The following is a 15,994-nucleotide window of genomic DNA, read 5'->3' on the forward strand; positions in this document are numbered from 1 at the left end:
AATAGAACAAACGAAACAGACTAAACTGTCAATTCCACTTAGAAACAAAATATTAATTCTAAAAATAAATCTTAGTTTGTTTTACAGAAGAACAGACAAAACTGACTAACTTTTGTCAATATCAAATAAACTGAGAACTAAAAGGAAATTCTCAATCTCTCCTTGTTGTATAGCTTAGCTTTTCAAACAGTTTTAACAGTTACTTTAGTCTGACAAAAGCCGAATGACGAATTAGCGCTTCCAGTCAGAGACTGAGGCTACGTCCACACGTACACGGGTATTTTTGAAAACGGAGATTTTCCGTTTTCGTTTTAAAAAATAATCCCGTCCACACATAAAGGCAGAAATGAAGGAAAACGCTGCTATGAACATGCCAAAGCAGCAGGTGGCGCTAGATTCCTAACCGTGCAGAAATGTTGGCCAATCAGAAGTCTAGAAGCCTCGGTGGGAAAAAGTAAACAAAGCTGGGGCATAGAAGCAGAACCGAGTCGTATGTGTGGAGGGACAGTAACTGTGTGTATATGTAAGCATTTAAACACTGCAGAGAGTAGAATTAACAGTATTGTAGAAATTCATTTCACCGAAACAATAACGTGGCGCACAGTGTGACGCATGCACCAGTTTATTGTATTTCCAGACTTGCTTTCGGCACATTTACAGTGCACGCTACTCTGTTTTTAGTCAGACTTGAAATAGCAGAAATACCTTCACACTACGGAACTTCTATGGCTCTTCCGTTCGACAATCTCTCCGGCATTGGAACCGTCATCTGTTTTCTCTTCGGTCACGCTCGGTTGAATTTTCTAGTCGGCACACTCATTTCCTCCATTACCCGCTGGCTGCTTCCCAAACAAACACACGTGCGGCTTGGCACTTGTGCTGTACGTAACAAGTCACGTGACGTGACGCTGCGGCTGTGATTGGTTCGGCTCTGCGCTACTTAGTTTGGATTGGCTGACCTTTTTTTTTTTTTTTTTTTTTTAAGAGGACAAGAGCGGCGAGGTCTATCGCGATAGCTTAATTTCTCTATCGAGTAAAAGTTATATCGCGATACATATCGTTATCGTTCTATCGCCCAGCTCTACTTCCACCTGAAGTTTCTACACGTCCTCGTCTTCAGCAGCTCTCAAAACTACACAATCATCTTCAGGTGGAAGAAGGCGTTATTTGGTCTTTCAGGTGGGCGTAGCTCAAAGTGATGTCACAACAACTGCACAGGTGTGAGAGGATCATGTGACTGCTGCACTGGCTTCAAACACACCAATCATAGCAAGCCTCTAAAACATCCTGTTACCTCGTTAGGACGGCCCACCTGTGGAAGGCTTCCTGTTTCCTATCACTTTATTCAGCAGCAGACGGCGCCGGCGCGCCGCCATCACACGAGGTGACGCAGGAGAAGCTTCAGCGAGATGTTTCAGCGCAGCACATTATCTGGTGTGACCTCCTGAACCCGCTGCAGGGATTAACAGCAGTGAACACAACAGGAGCTTTTCTCTCTGATCACCATCTGCTCTGTCCACACATGCATGTTTCAGATAATCCGCACGCCTTCAAAGGAAACCTACACATCATCTCCACAAACGCAGCGCCCGGCGGGCGTGACGCCGCTCTTACCGTCGTCCTCTTTGCTGTGGGCGTTCTGCGGACTGTGGCGCATCCTCTCTCCGTGGCTCGATGGGCTCAGGTCTGACGCTGCTCCCAGATCGGCTGCTAGCCACGTGGGCTCGCTCATCTCGGCCTCCTCGCTGCTCACTGAACTGTCATCCTGAGAAACACAGACACAGCACGGTCACACATCCAGCCTCAGCCAATCGCGTTCGCAAACCAAGCACAGCTACATGTAGTGATGCGTGCCCCGCTGCAAACGAGGCTTTGGTGTAAAGTACTGCTGACATTTACAGAGACGGGAATATTTAAGAATACACAGGAAATCAGCAGCATCAGCGGCGCCGATGCATCGGTGCATCAGCCTGACGAGAAAAACACACTGAAGCTACAAAAAATAAACATCTGGAATAATAAAATCTGAAGTAATCCAACTGTGGGAACAACCAAAATCGAAAGAAGCAAAAACTAAACTTCTACCTAGGACTCGGCGATATGACCCCAAATTCACATCTCGATATTCTTTAGCTGGATGGCGATATATACGATATACATCTCGATATTTTTTTAAGCCATAAAGAACAAACAGAGAGTTCTTAGTCAAAGCTGCGTCCCAGATGTCACACGGGCACTTTTATTAACATACAGATGCAAATGAAAAAATTACTCAAAAATAAATTATGAGCATTTATTAAATAATAATGCTCCATAAATAAAAGAAAACAATGTTGTTTTTGTGCTAAACAAAGAGCTCACAACTGTGCAGTCAAAATGTAAACTAACAGACGCTGAGCGTAATAACAAAGATTTCACAGCAGCTCTGTTCACAACTTCTACTGCGCGACCGACAGCCTGGAGTTTGAAATCCTCTTCTAATCCTAATCTAACGTGTCTCTTACAGGTGCCATTTATGGTCCTTATACACACACAGTACTGTAATATTACGTCGAAGCACAGTATGTATCACTCCGCGAGGCTCCTCGGTAGCCGTAATGCTCCGACAATCCATCAAGCGGTGCAGCTCCATCGCTTACCAAAGTCGTACTAAAACATTTTTTGACAGATTGCTGAGCGCCGTGTACCACATAAAATCGGTTCATGGTCTGGGTCTGGGCTGCATGGCGTTAGTGTGGTTGGCTCGTTAGCGTGATTAGCTCGTTAGCGCGGTTAGCTTGTTAACACGTTGATGCCGTCCAGCCCCGCGCACGGGCCGATGCGCAGTAACTCGTTAACGGAGATTTGCCGTGTCCATCTTGTCGCTGCCTGCAGGTGAAGTGATGGGGGAGGAGGGGGAGTTGTGTTCGGTGAAGGAGAGGCGAGGCGGAGTAACGTTGCGTAGAGACAAAAGTGGACGAAAGAGAGGCAAACTTGTGGTTCCACAACTCTAATTATAACGTAACATAGACTATATCGATATAAAGGATATTGTCACATCTTATATCTCGTATAAAATTATATTGATATTTTTTAAAAACTCGATATATCGCCCAGCCCTAATTCTACCCGTGTGTTCTGGCTCTCTCCCAAAGCAGCTTTGCATGAGTCACAGTTTGAAATAATCCTTCTTTAACTCACACTGAGCCCCCCTGCAGCTGCTCACTTCATCCTCTGTCTGAAACAAGCTGATTTAGCTCCTCCTCCTCCAAGAAAACTTTCTCCCCATTGGCTGCCCCTCACAAAGCGAGTTTATGCGAGCATCCAGCCCTGAGGCAGGTGATCCATGACGGGAGATCAGGAGGAGTTTAAGTTAAAGTGTTGCTTTAAGAAGAACTGTTCCATAAAGTTTGTCTGCAAACTTAAAGCAGACGATTGGTTCAAGCTTCATGACGAACGAGCTCTGAGTAAATGACACGCGTCACTTTGTGTTTCCCTTTTACTTTAAATTGACACATCATCAGAGAAACTGAATCTGAGATCCAGGAACAAGCAGGCAGGTTTCGGTCCATCTCCACATCAACAAATATTCTTGGCGTCTTCTGTAACGGATGAAAGATGGAAATAGACGAGGATCACACACGTTCCCTCTCAGCCGACGATGCATCGCTAGTGACACAAACCAATCTAAAGATTTATTAGAGAAAAACAAGAAACAGCCCCCAAGCAGGACGTGTGTCACGAGTCACGTCTGTGATCTCCACAAGCACACACACCTCGCCAATGAGCTGCTCCGCCTCCCTGCTGATAACCCACAGCACTCTGCATGCCTGTTTAAAGTCACCTGGATGAATCAAACTGTGTTTACCTGCCGTTTGAAACCGTTTTTAATCTCTTTATTTGCCTCTTTGTCGATGTGGGCATCCGTGGGATCCACCATGACGCCCGCTCCCGCGGTTTAACCCAAACATCAGAGCAAACAGCGAGCAGGAGGCGAGAGCGAGACGCCAAATCAAACAACACGAGCAGCACCTGCAGGCCTCGCCAGCAGCACCAGCGGCATGCCGACGTTTCTCTGAGCTGTTTTTCCTCCACCTCAAATACTCAAATACTCCTCGGCTCAGGCGGAGAACGCTGGGAAACACAGCAGATCTCATTAAACTATTATTAATATTACAATCCTGCTTATTCTGGTTTTTTAAAATGGTCACAGACCGTGTCTTTGGACATCAAGCCTTTAAGACCTACCAAAGTCCGCCAGAGCTTATCTTTGTATTTTTACAGGCTGTAGTGCCGTTTTTCAGAGCATTTCAAGTTGCTATACATCAATACAACCATTACATCCCAGATGTTAATAATATGTCTGCATTAGGTCCATAGTAACTCCGTAAATTGCAAAAAAGCAGAATAAACTTCTAAAAACATCAGCATATCTCTGTAGGAAAACACTAAATTTCCCGTGAAAATGACGTCACTTCCGGTTTCGGGCAGGTAACGGCGGACGTGCGATAGTTCGCGCTGACGTCTGTTCCAATGTAGGAAGTGTTACGAACAGCTGATCAGATCAGCAAACATGTTTCTGGAATATTATGTTTTTGTTGCTGCAAGTGCTTTTTATGCAGTTTTTGCAAAGCTACATGTGGAAGGAAACTGTGACCGAGGACAAGCTGATGGCATCAGATGTAAGTACAACTCCTCCGGTTTCATATGCAAAAATTATTGCGCTAGCTCACGTGGTTGCAGAGCTGCCGGGATTTAAAAATACTTAGAGCGCGCCCGCTCCGACCTGTCATAAAGGGTTAAAGTGATGTTGTTTAAAATTGGTCTCCACTCGACTTTTCCCACAAAAAACAACAGTCACAGATCAAAATAATCCTTCTTTATCTTATCCTTGGGCTTGGCGCAGACCCTCAGCTCCTCCTCCCCCCCTTCACCCATGACCACGAGCTGTGGGGCTGAGAGGATGAGATCGCGTATACGAGGAGCACAAACGAGCTTCCTCTGAGAGCGTCCGGGTCGGCCTTCAAGCTCGGCCGCCCAGGAGGAGCTCACCCACACTGAAGGGAGGCAGCTGAGATGTTTCCACGCTGATAGCTCCCAGGTGAGGTGTTTCTGGGAGGTTCTTGGAAGGAGACCAGAAGCAGAGCCAGGGGCTGCTTCCAGAAGAGCTGGAGGATGGAGACTCCTGCCCTAACGTGCTGTTAGACAGCGGACAGGTGGAAGCGTGAGCTGCCAGGTTATGACCACCTCGCTGGGTGGTGACGCTGAGGCGTTTCTACCCACGCTTACAAATGCTTTCACGCTCCGAGCCCGACATGAAAGTCAGATTTATTGGGATCCAAACAGCGAGCGTGTGCCCACACAGTGCCACGTTATGTGAGGCGGTTCGAGTCTCGTTATATTTTAATGAGATGATTATTAGCTTTGCCTGTCAGCAGCGAAGCTACTCCTGACTGTGTCCCAGCCATCAAACACACGTGCAAAGCTGGAATCAGCATCCCGGCGTTTTCCATAATTAGATCTCAGGCACTACGACCGCCTTTGCTTGTTACGGACATATTCAAGGAGACGACAGACAACGAGCCAAGAAGGTTGATGTTCTACAAACTGAGGCGAGGAGCAGAGACCTCAGAAACATCGCAGTGACATCAAAACTCGGAGCAGGAACGCGATGCATAAAATGTTGAGCTAATAACGAGACAGCAGAACACGAATGACGTAAAGCCAACAACACAGATGCAAACGCACAAACACACGGGTTATTCCTGCGTGCTGCTAAAACATAGATGCATTCATATAAATGTAGTTCTGTCTCTGCATTGATTCACGTGACGCGGTTAGCATTGACTGCTCTAAAGTGTTCCCACAGAAGGCAGGTCGAGGTGCAGGCAGAGTTTAAACTGAGATGTTTAGATCTAAGGAATCAATCTCAGCTGCTTCGCACAGAAAATGAAAAAGCTTTCACGCACTCAGGATGAATGAAGCAAAAAGGGCTTCAATAAATATTAGTGGGCTTGTATTTAATATTCACCTGAGTGGAAATGAAACTTTAAGAGGTCACGGTGCTCTCCTCACTCACAGAGCCGCTGTTGATAAGACGATGAGGGCCAAGAAGCAGCGGTGAGCGTGTATCTGGGCTTTTGGAGCTAAATCAGAGCATTAGAGGAAATAAAGCTGATGCACTTTGTGCTGCGGCTGCATAATGAAATAAAACGGTGAAACACTGCAGGGGAATCCAGGGTTTCCATTTAAAGATGCAGTCTGTGCGACCGCTGCAGCTCCTGCATGAGTCTGTGTGGCAGCACCGACCCACATCTGTCTGTTAACGACAGCTCTCGGAGGAGGAGTTTCCCCGGGCTCGTCGTGCTGGATTAGCATCCTCACCGCAGACGCCATGACTGCACACGCTCACTGGAAGCAGCCCAGCTACACAGGGGGAAGTCCCTGCACGCCACTGACACACATACAAGAAGGCTCGCTCTGCTGATGTCACTGAGCTCTCAGGTGACTGACAGTTCAGCTCCTCCCACAGGACCTTTATACACGTCCAGCTTTCCTCAGGATCTGGGCGATGTGCACAGACAGGAAGTTGTGTCTCTGACTCTCTGTGTGTCATCAAGCAGCAAAAGAATGAAGCCAGTATAAAAGCACCCAAACCTACAGTTCCTCTGACAGCCAGCAGAGGCAGCACTGAGTCAGTCCCATGTTCAATGTTTACAGTACAAACTGTTTCTATAGATCATTTCCTGCCTTCACCTGTACGAGAGCAGAATGCTAACATAACTCACCTGCTGACAAGATAAGGGGCGTGGCCCCCTGTGGTGACACAGGTAGCTGCTAGGCTAAGCTGGACCTGTGGACCGCGTTTGTGCTGTTGAAGCTTTTTGGAGCATTTTAATTAAAGATGGAACAATCACAGTGCGGCGTCTTTGAAAGGTTAAAGGTCGCTCCAGATTTCTCCTCCCGTCAGCAAATCCAACAAAATCATGGAAGTAAAAATCCGTGTCCTGTGTGAGGGCTACAACTCCTGCCTTTGGCTGAAGGTCGTGATCCTGCATCTATGACGTCAGCAGCCTAACGCTAACGTGGATTTGTGTAGTTTTTGTTGTTGTTGCTCACACTGGAAATCACTATTAACAGTACAAGTTTGTATCTAACTCGAACTGCTTCTTCTCCTTGTGTGTGTGTTGTTTATTAATGTTCTCAGTAATGAGACGTCCTCATTTCCATACAAATGAACTCGAGCGCTCCTGCCTGATAGATACACTGAAACAGGGTTTGGAGCCATCGCACAAACTCAATAACACACTTTAACCTCTGTGTCCATGCTCAGACCGACATCTGCCTTTCCTTCTGTCTGCTTTTTAACAAATCTGTCATATTTACTATGTTAACATTAAACAGATCAGACGTTTATGATCCGAGTGCCTCAATGCTAACGTCACCACCCACTGGCTCCCAGCAAAACACCGACTCACACAGTCCAACACTCCACACAAGCTAACAGCTAAAGAGGCTTTACACAGGGTTGAGACAGAGAGCACAGTACAGTTAGCCAGCTAGCTGCCAAGTTAGGCAGGTAGCAATTTGTCTACATTAGCATAGAAGCTAGCTAAAATTAGCCACTGGAGACCTGACTCACGGAGGGCCACTCCATTCACTGTTATAAGCTAATTTTAGCTAATAGCAGCAAGCACTGTAGCACTGTTTTCTTACACAGATAAAAAGACACTAAAGTCAAATTTGGTCAAAGACTTTTTTCCACCACATCATATCACTTCATTTCATATGCTAGCCTTAGCCTGCTCATTAACGCTACAGCAGGTAAGCTAACACAAGTAGCTAACTTTAGCTGTTTGACCCGCAAGAATAACTGCGTCAGTCTCATTAAGACCTTCAAATTATAGAGAATTGATGGTTTTCAGGATCAGATCCGACCCTTAACTCTCTGTTTTAGGGCTAGCTGGTTAATGACCAACATGGATGAGCTACAAACCATCCCACACAGAATAAAGTAATCCAATGATTCTCCATCACTACGAGAGACGTTGAACAAAAAATGTTCAGAAAAACCAAACTGAGCCCAGACTCAACATGGCGATGATGACGAGGAGGACTGAAGATTATGAGAGGTGTAAAACAGTATAGTGCACCTCAGATGAATAATTAACAGCCTCCTTCCTCTATTGTCTATTTTTAACAGGAAAGGAGAAGAGTGAGAGAAGCAGCGAGAACCTTAACTTCCACCAAAGAACAACGGAGGCGGCTTAGAGAAACTGAGGAAGAGGAGGAGGAAGCATGATTGCTCCACAGCAGTCAAGCACACCTGTGGTTTAAAGTAAGGATGCAAACTAAAAACTGACCAACACGTCCCATCAGAAACACCTCCGTGGGTCGTTACAGATGGCAGGAAACGAGAGATTAACTCCGGGTAACGGAAGACGAAGAGGAGGAGAAAGTTGAGAGGAAGGAGGTGAGCTTTGGAGAACGAATTGGACAGAGGAGATTAAAATGAGACGTTTCGGAGACGAGAGCAGCTGAAGCTGTGAAGGATGTGAGGATGAGGAGGGTGAGAGGAGCATGTGAAGGTTTGAAAGAAGAGGGAGCAGTGGGTGGTGAGGAGGAGCAAATGAGGAAGATGTGGTGTAAATCGTTCTTTCTGAGGCTCCGGGTTTCTCGACCCACAGCCCTTCCTTGTCCCTGCAGAGATCAGTTAGTGGAAAATAAATTACTGCATCCTGAAATATTTCTTCCTGTAAACCAAGCCGAGCGTCCAGCTGTCGCCCAGCAACCGCGCTGCTTCTCATCTGTTTCTGTCCGTGTGCTCGTCCCAACAATGCTAACCACGTCTTTGTGTCTGCACGAAGGGAACAGTGACGGCAGCACACGACACGACCTCTGCAGAGCGCAGCAGGTCAGCCAGTCAGCCTCGATTTTACACCAAACCAGCATCTAAGACCCATTTGAAACACATTCTTCACTCTTCCCATATCCTGAAGCTGAGAGGCCTTCTTCTTCATCGTTAGCGCTGCCACAGCAACCATCAGGATGTTCTGCTGTTCGTGGAAAAAGCAGGAAACTGCTGAGACTTTGTTGACAGCTGACCTGTCACCTGTTCAGGTCACCTGCTGCACTTTGTGTTCGTGCTGATGGTTTCAGGTTTGACGGTTAGACCAACGTTAGCCTGAGTATGGAGAAGGCCCTGTAACAGCGTCTCTTCCTGTTCTTCTTCTTCTGTGGTATTTGTGACTACTTGAATTGACTTTATTATTGACTTCTCTGTTTGTTCCAGCATTACAGACCAACAAATGATCTCACTATTCCCATTCCTCCACCTCAGAGGAAGCAAACATTCCTCACACTCCTCGGTAACGGGACTGCAGGTGTCTGAACTACAACTTCCAGAAGAAAAACTACAAAATCTCACTTGACCGCCACGATGTTCCAGCAGGTGACGTGATGGAGCCCGTGTTATAAACTGGATCTCTGTGTTTCCCTTCAGGGTCCTGAGTCTCTTTTGTCCACTTCCTCCCTGAACTCTGGAAACCATCACTGACAGCAGCCTGCTTCACTGTGGGAGTAAAATTAGAAACCAGAGCTGCACCAGCCACACATTACTGTGTGTGTGTAGAAGTGCTCAGATGGCTGGTTTTCGTGTGTGTGTTTCCAGAGCAGAGCAGCCGGATCTGCTCCGAAGCCTTTGCTAAGCTAATCGAGTTAGCCACCGGACAAACGGAAGAAAAGGCCTCGTCCTGTCGGAGCTCATCTCCTCTGTTCCCAGCACATCCCTGCTTTCAGGAATCTCTGTCTTCCCAAACATTTGGCCCTTTCAGACAGACACGAAGACGGATGCAGGTTTTATTTAGAAACCTAACGAGAATCAGCACAGATGTTTGTTACTGCCACACTCTCTGGCTGTGCTCAGGTTTCATGTACCAAATGATCATTAGCCAGTCAGCAACAAACAGCAGAAAGAGAGCGCGGAACGACGATGTAAGTTACATTTATATTACATATAAATAAGTAATTGTAGTTTATGATGATTGTAGGTGGAAAAACTGCAAGGTTTGGATGTGACGATCTGATTGGACAGTTAAGGTTAAAGACGACGGCTGGTCTGGGGTCAGGGTTAGGGTGCTGCTGCACCAGGAGAGCACCAAGCTGTTCCAAAAACACCACTATGTGCATTAAAGGTGTTTAAACAGAAGTGTTGTAGCTCCAGCTCCACCGGATAATGACTGTGCTGTGGCCATGATGACCTCATCAAACGCCTCGCCGCTCACTTGCCGAGGACACGTAGAGAAGACGTACTCATAACCTGACCCTCCACGTTAGACCTGACGGTCTTTCACCTGGATGTCACCTGCGGCAGGAACCTCTTGACAGGCGGAGCTGCTGAAGCCGGCTGCCAGCATCCATCACCCACTCACACCCAACGGCCGAGCGTACGGGGAACAGCAGGGCGCATCGTAAATCGGCCGCCGTGGGAATGTTTATACTACAGTTCAACAATCGAATAATAAACCTGGTGATTTCATAAAGGCTCGTTTCATTAACTGACATTAACCTGAGACTGTAAACTGAGCTTAGACAAACACCTGATTATCCTAAATTAGAGATTAATGTCTCAGTGTGTACTCTGACAAACTGATAAGGTCTGTGGAGGCCCTGAGGCACACGCGTGTCTCATCAGTCACACGGTTCCTGAGCAGCAGCCGCCGCCAAACGTGTCCGGCTCACTTCATACAGCACGTTTCACGGTTAAGGAAACAGAAGGAGCTTCCTGCATCACAGACGGTGTTCATCCGACACAGGCTCACTGACAGCCAACCACAAAACAAAGAAACCGGAGCGACCAGAGAGCAGGGTGCACAGTGGGTGTGGCCACCTGAACTACCAATGGGAGTGAAGGTTACCTGACCCGTGATACAGGAGTAAACAAAGGATTAAACATGTGGTGACGCTGTGCCTATGATTACTCTGCTGTTAATCAGTCACACTTTTCACTGATTGGCTGTAAACAGAAGGTTTGAACAGCAGGTGGGCGTGGCTTCTGTCCCTGACTCGGTAAATCTGCTTTTATTAACCAATCAAAGCAGTTTGTTACTACGAGCTACATTCACAGGCACAAGCCGACCTGATCAGGTCTATGTGACATCACAGAGATCCACGAGCTGAAAAAACGGATAATCTGAGTGTTGAGGGACTCACACCGTCCGTGTTAACACGAACACACTCCACTGCAACAGACACGTGACAAGAACATGTGGATAACAAGTGCACATCTGTTTTTAATGAAAACTGAATCATTCAAATGTTCCCCACACATTTGCGGCGCCGTGCTCCTGTTAAGGATCCACGCCTGCCCCGAGGCCTGACACAGGCGGCTCAAACACACTTAATTAAAAGAAGCATGTCTTCAGATGGAGGACTTCAGGTAGTGGGCAGCTTATGTAACACAAAGTCAGGACGATAAGCCGTCCGTCTGGCTGCGCCAACATCGCGAGGGGGCAGCCGTCAAAGTTCCCTGAACCGTCTTTCATGGAGCTTCACTATGAGGAAGACAGAGAACAGGAGCGTTTGTGATGAAGCGGCGGATCGTGTCCTGTCTGACGCTGGAAACACAGACAGGAAGTGATGGAGAATCATTGGATTACTGTGAGCCGCTGACCCGGCTCATGACCCGAGGGGACCAGGGTCACTTTAAGAAACCACACCTACCTGAGAGCCAATCACCAAACATCCTTCATCTTTTTATTATTCATGTGGATGAAAACGTCTCTCGTACTGAATTCATTTCAGTCGTTTCGTAACATCAAGGAAAAAAAGTTTGTTCTCCAAATAAAATAATTGCTTTGCATGTAATCAGATTACATAATTAAACAGTATCATCCCTGGATGCTCTCAAACAATTGCAGTAAGAAACCGTTATCCTTAACCTCGAAGGAGAGGTCAGAAGTCAAATGGCTTCTTGTCAGTTTTCCACCAGTAAATGACGATGTTGACCTCAGTGGATGGAAGTTCGATCGGGATCGGGTCGTGAAGAGCTCCGCCTCACCTCGGCTGCTGAGCTCTGGACTGTGCAAGAAGGCGGAGCTTCGGGTTTGGTGCACAGTGAGATTCTAGGATTTTGATTGGATGTTACTGGGCACGCCCTCGTCCAAACTTCTGGAAGCAAAATGTGTGGATGTGGAGTCGAAACAGTTCTAAAGCTACTGTGATGATTATTAACGATGTTAAATCTGTCAAACACAAAAAGAGCTGCTGCACATTTTATTTTGAAAGGAGACACGGCTTGTTCCTGTCAGTGCACATCATGTTTGGTACACAAACTGCGCCTCTCTCCTGGCGGAGCGGCCGACATGAATTTCATTAAGAAAATCAATTAAGGTGGACGTCTCTCGCCTCACACGGAGGGGCGGAGGAGGGCGGTGCGCCTCGTTCTTTGTTCTCTTTGTTTTAGAGGCCGCGGTGCTGCAGAGCCGGACCTTCAAGCCCCCCATGTATCTCCCCCTATTGCTGCCTCCCTCCCCCCATCCCTTTACCCATCTCCTCCTGCTGCCCCATCCTGCCAGCTCCTCCTCCATCAACTCTCCATTACCACCTCCCCCACCTCCACAGATTTCACGTTTTCATCCTGCCCCCACCTCCTCCCCCTCACTGTCATGTCTGTGGTTTCCACAGAAACTGATGTCTGTTCTAATGATGCTGATTTGATAAAATTCTGATTCCATAAATTTAAGAAACGAGCCTGAAACTACTGGTCATCATCTACTCCCTTCATCATCACCATCACCACCACCACTTTTTTTTTTTTTTGGCCTGTCCCGTTTGGCTCTTTTGCATCAGAATTGTTGTCTAAAGGCAAAGAAAGATGCCCAACGGATTTACTTTACCAAACTGACCATCCCAGCCTTGCCGTAATGGTCCATTTGATTCACCTTTTATTGTTTATTTTATTTTCACTTACTGAATACGGGACAGACTTGACTGGGAGAAAGAAAGAGGGAAAGAGAAACAGCTGAGAAGAGGGACGGGGGAGAAGGACAAAAGACAAAAACCAACAGAACGGGCAGAGAAAAAAAATGCATATATCAATCACCTGGATCACCTGCTGAGAAAGAAAAAAGAAAGCAAGCAGAAGAGAACAAGAGTAATAGAATAAACAACATCACAATGATATATGGGAATATGACAGTAAATACTAAATGTTAAACATTATTGTGCAGCACATAAGATCAACAGAACACAGTGTGCTTTGAGGTAGGAGCCAAAAAGGGTGTAGTTTGTGGGTGTGATCACCCGTGTGTACACCTGTGAGCATGGACGCGCTTGTTTTTTGTTTTTTAAAAGGTTCCTTCATGTAATGATCTGCTAGAGGGTGTGGGGGGGGCCACAGCCCCGTCCTCCAGGGCGTGAAGCAGGTGTGGAGGAGATCAAAACTCCAGACATCCAGAGGCCCCCAGAACACAAGAGACCAAGGAAGACCAACAGAGGGGCAGCCGCGCCACTGTCCCAGAAAGAGCTGAGGAGAGTCCCAGATGAGGGCTCACTCAGCAGCCGCGGAGCAGAAGCCAGGGGGAGTTGCAGTGACGCGCCCGTGAGCTCCGCCGGCAGCCAGCTGCGCCTGAGTGCATCACCACCACCACTACAGGGATCTTCACTCTGCAGCTCGTGCTGACATTTTACTTTATGAGCATGTGTTGGTGAACCGAGTGGTTACACCACCACCTCAGTTTGGTTTTTAACGTTACTGTTCATTAACAGAAACATCGAAATGTGCTGAACTTTTAAACACGTGCCAGTTTATCTACGAGTGATGGAGCAGCTGTATTTTCCCTGGTTGTCTCCTCCAGCGTGAACAGGAAGTGGCTCACTGTGGGCGAGGACAAAGAAAGAGCGTGTCTGTTGTAACACCAGAAGCTTTGATTTTAGTCTTACTTCCTCATCGTTGTGAAATATACAAAATATTCCACATCTACTAACCAGATATTTGCTCAGAAGTTGATTGCTGGAGTCACCAGTTTGTCTAGATTTGGGTTTTAATGATGTGAACATGCTGTAATCCATTTCTGACACAAAGGAAAAAAATAGAATCATTTAAAAACAAATCCTTTCATTTAGTAGCTACAACCGCTCCACTCTGGACACGGCAGATTCAACTGTCCTCATCAATCCCAACGGATGGGTGGATGATAGATGGATCTATGGGTGGAGGATTGGATTGATGGACGGATGAGCGGATGGACCACGACGGTCATGACGAAAACACGCAGCTTCAGACGCCACGACCCAGCAGGTGACGTCATGATGGCCGCGTCCTTCAGGAGGGACGTCTCAGCTTTGGCAGAGGTGTGCATGTGCCCAGCAGAGAACCGTAACACATTAAACCCGTCAGTTTTAGTCAGAACAGCAGGAGAACATCCCGCCTGCAGCAGGATAAATGAAACCCACTCAGACACAAAGAGCTCGGCTCCGTTTGTGTGCTGAAAGCTGCTTTCAGTGAGTCATCGTCTCGATTGAGCGGTCGCGGTGAAAATCAGTGCACTGAAGAGGCCGCGGTGCCGAAGGTGCACGGCAGCGTCACCGTAATCACCGCAGACATCTCACCGCCTCCTGGGACCGAGCAAAGGATGCAACGCCTAACCACCGAAGAGGAGCATACAGGAAGTGACGGGAGCCACGTTTAAACGTCGGCTGGACGGACACGTGCCGGAAAAACCGACCGATGCTCAGCATCCAGTCCAGCAGCATCCCAAGATCGATGACGGCCGGAGGGAAGAGGATCACCTCTGAACAGAGGGAGAGGGGAAGATACTGATAAGAAGCAACACACACACGCACACAAGCAGGGTGCAGGCCGGCTGCTCCACTGCAGAATATTGATCGCTCAGAAAACCAGCCTTGAGGAGGAGGTGTGTGTGTGTGTGTGTGTGTGTGTGTGTGTGTGTGTGTGTGTGTGTGTGTTCATGAACATGTACACGCTGTAATGAAGCAGAGGTAGCACAGAGGCAGTGCATGTCTGTCTGCTTCCTGTCTGTCAGCTTATAAAACCCTCACACACGCCGGGATAATCGATGAGCAGCTGCTGACCTTCGCTGAGTTCGGGAGGATGACCCCGGTGATGGTTTCAGTCTGCCGTTATTCTACTGAGCCGAAGGTAAAAAACTAGCCATGAAAACTCGCTCCAGCTTCTCAGATAAAAACATGAAGTAGACGTCAGATAAGGAGTCATATTGTGTAGTTACATCAAAGGTGCTGAAGGACTGGAGTTGCTGACAGTGGAGCTCGTCACAGACACAAGGAAACGACCTGAAGCAGAACCACATGAAAGCATCAGCCACACCTCTCCGGTGCAAAAGCTCCTCTGTCGAACCTCACAATGAAGAAAAGGAGGCCGCCACGTTGTTGTCACGACAACAACACCTATGAAGCCTCAAAGTGAAAGCAGCTACAAAAAGAAGGTCATCAGTTCCCTGGAACAACTTAAGAAGGATTCTGACACTCTCCGCCCTACATACCACCGCCTGTACCCAGGGGGCGCTATACCCTCTATATACTCCACAAAGAAGGAGCCCCACTCAGACCCACTGTTAGCAGTACAAAGTCAGCCACCTACAACATTTCAAAACACCACCACCATCCTAGCTCTGCAAACTCCCCTGGATCTGACGCTTGCATGCTGAGGCAGTGGAGACGGTCAGAGAGCGACCACAACAAGACCCCTGCTTAGAAAACAGAAGCTTCGCCCCGATCACCTGCACACTGTTACACCACCTTACCTCCATATTTAAATACAACCAGGGCAGTCACAAACAGACACAAACATGTGGTCATCCAGACTGGGCTTTCATCAAAGAGAAGAAGGTCCGACACCAACGAGGAAGAATCACATCATCATCCCTCATGCAGCAGGTTTATCAGAGACGCTCAGTCTCCAAGCAGGACATCCCAGCACCAGACCCAGCAACACACTCAGACACAAACTGGTCCATCACAAACACAAACTCAACCA

At 47.4% G+C, this 15,994-nt stretch overlaps 1 protein-coding gene across 1 annotated transcript in view; it reads right to left on the reverse strand.

The window, feature by feature from the left end:
- Nucleotides 1-15,994, reverse strand: part of nol4lb (nucleolar protein 4-like b) — a 115,975-nt gene that overhangs the window by 47,132 nt on the left and 52,849 nt on the right. Inside the window, exon 5 of the mRNA XM_026154952.2 lies at nucleotides 1,615-1,765. Within this exon, the coding sequence (XP_026010737.2) occupies nucleotides 1,615-1,765 (151 nt within the window). The remainder of the gene's footprint in view (nucleotides 1-1,614; nucleotides 1,766-15,994) is intronic.

This window comes from Astatotilapia calliptera, chromosome 20 (assembly GCF_964374335.1).
Source record: "Astatotilapia calliptera chromosome 20, fAstCal68.1, whole genome shotgun sequence".
NCBI classification, from domain to species: domain Eukaryota; kingdom Metazoa; phylum Chordata; class Actinopteri; order Cichliformes; family Cichlidae; genus Astatotilapia; species Astatotilapia calliptera.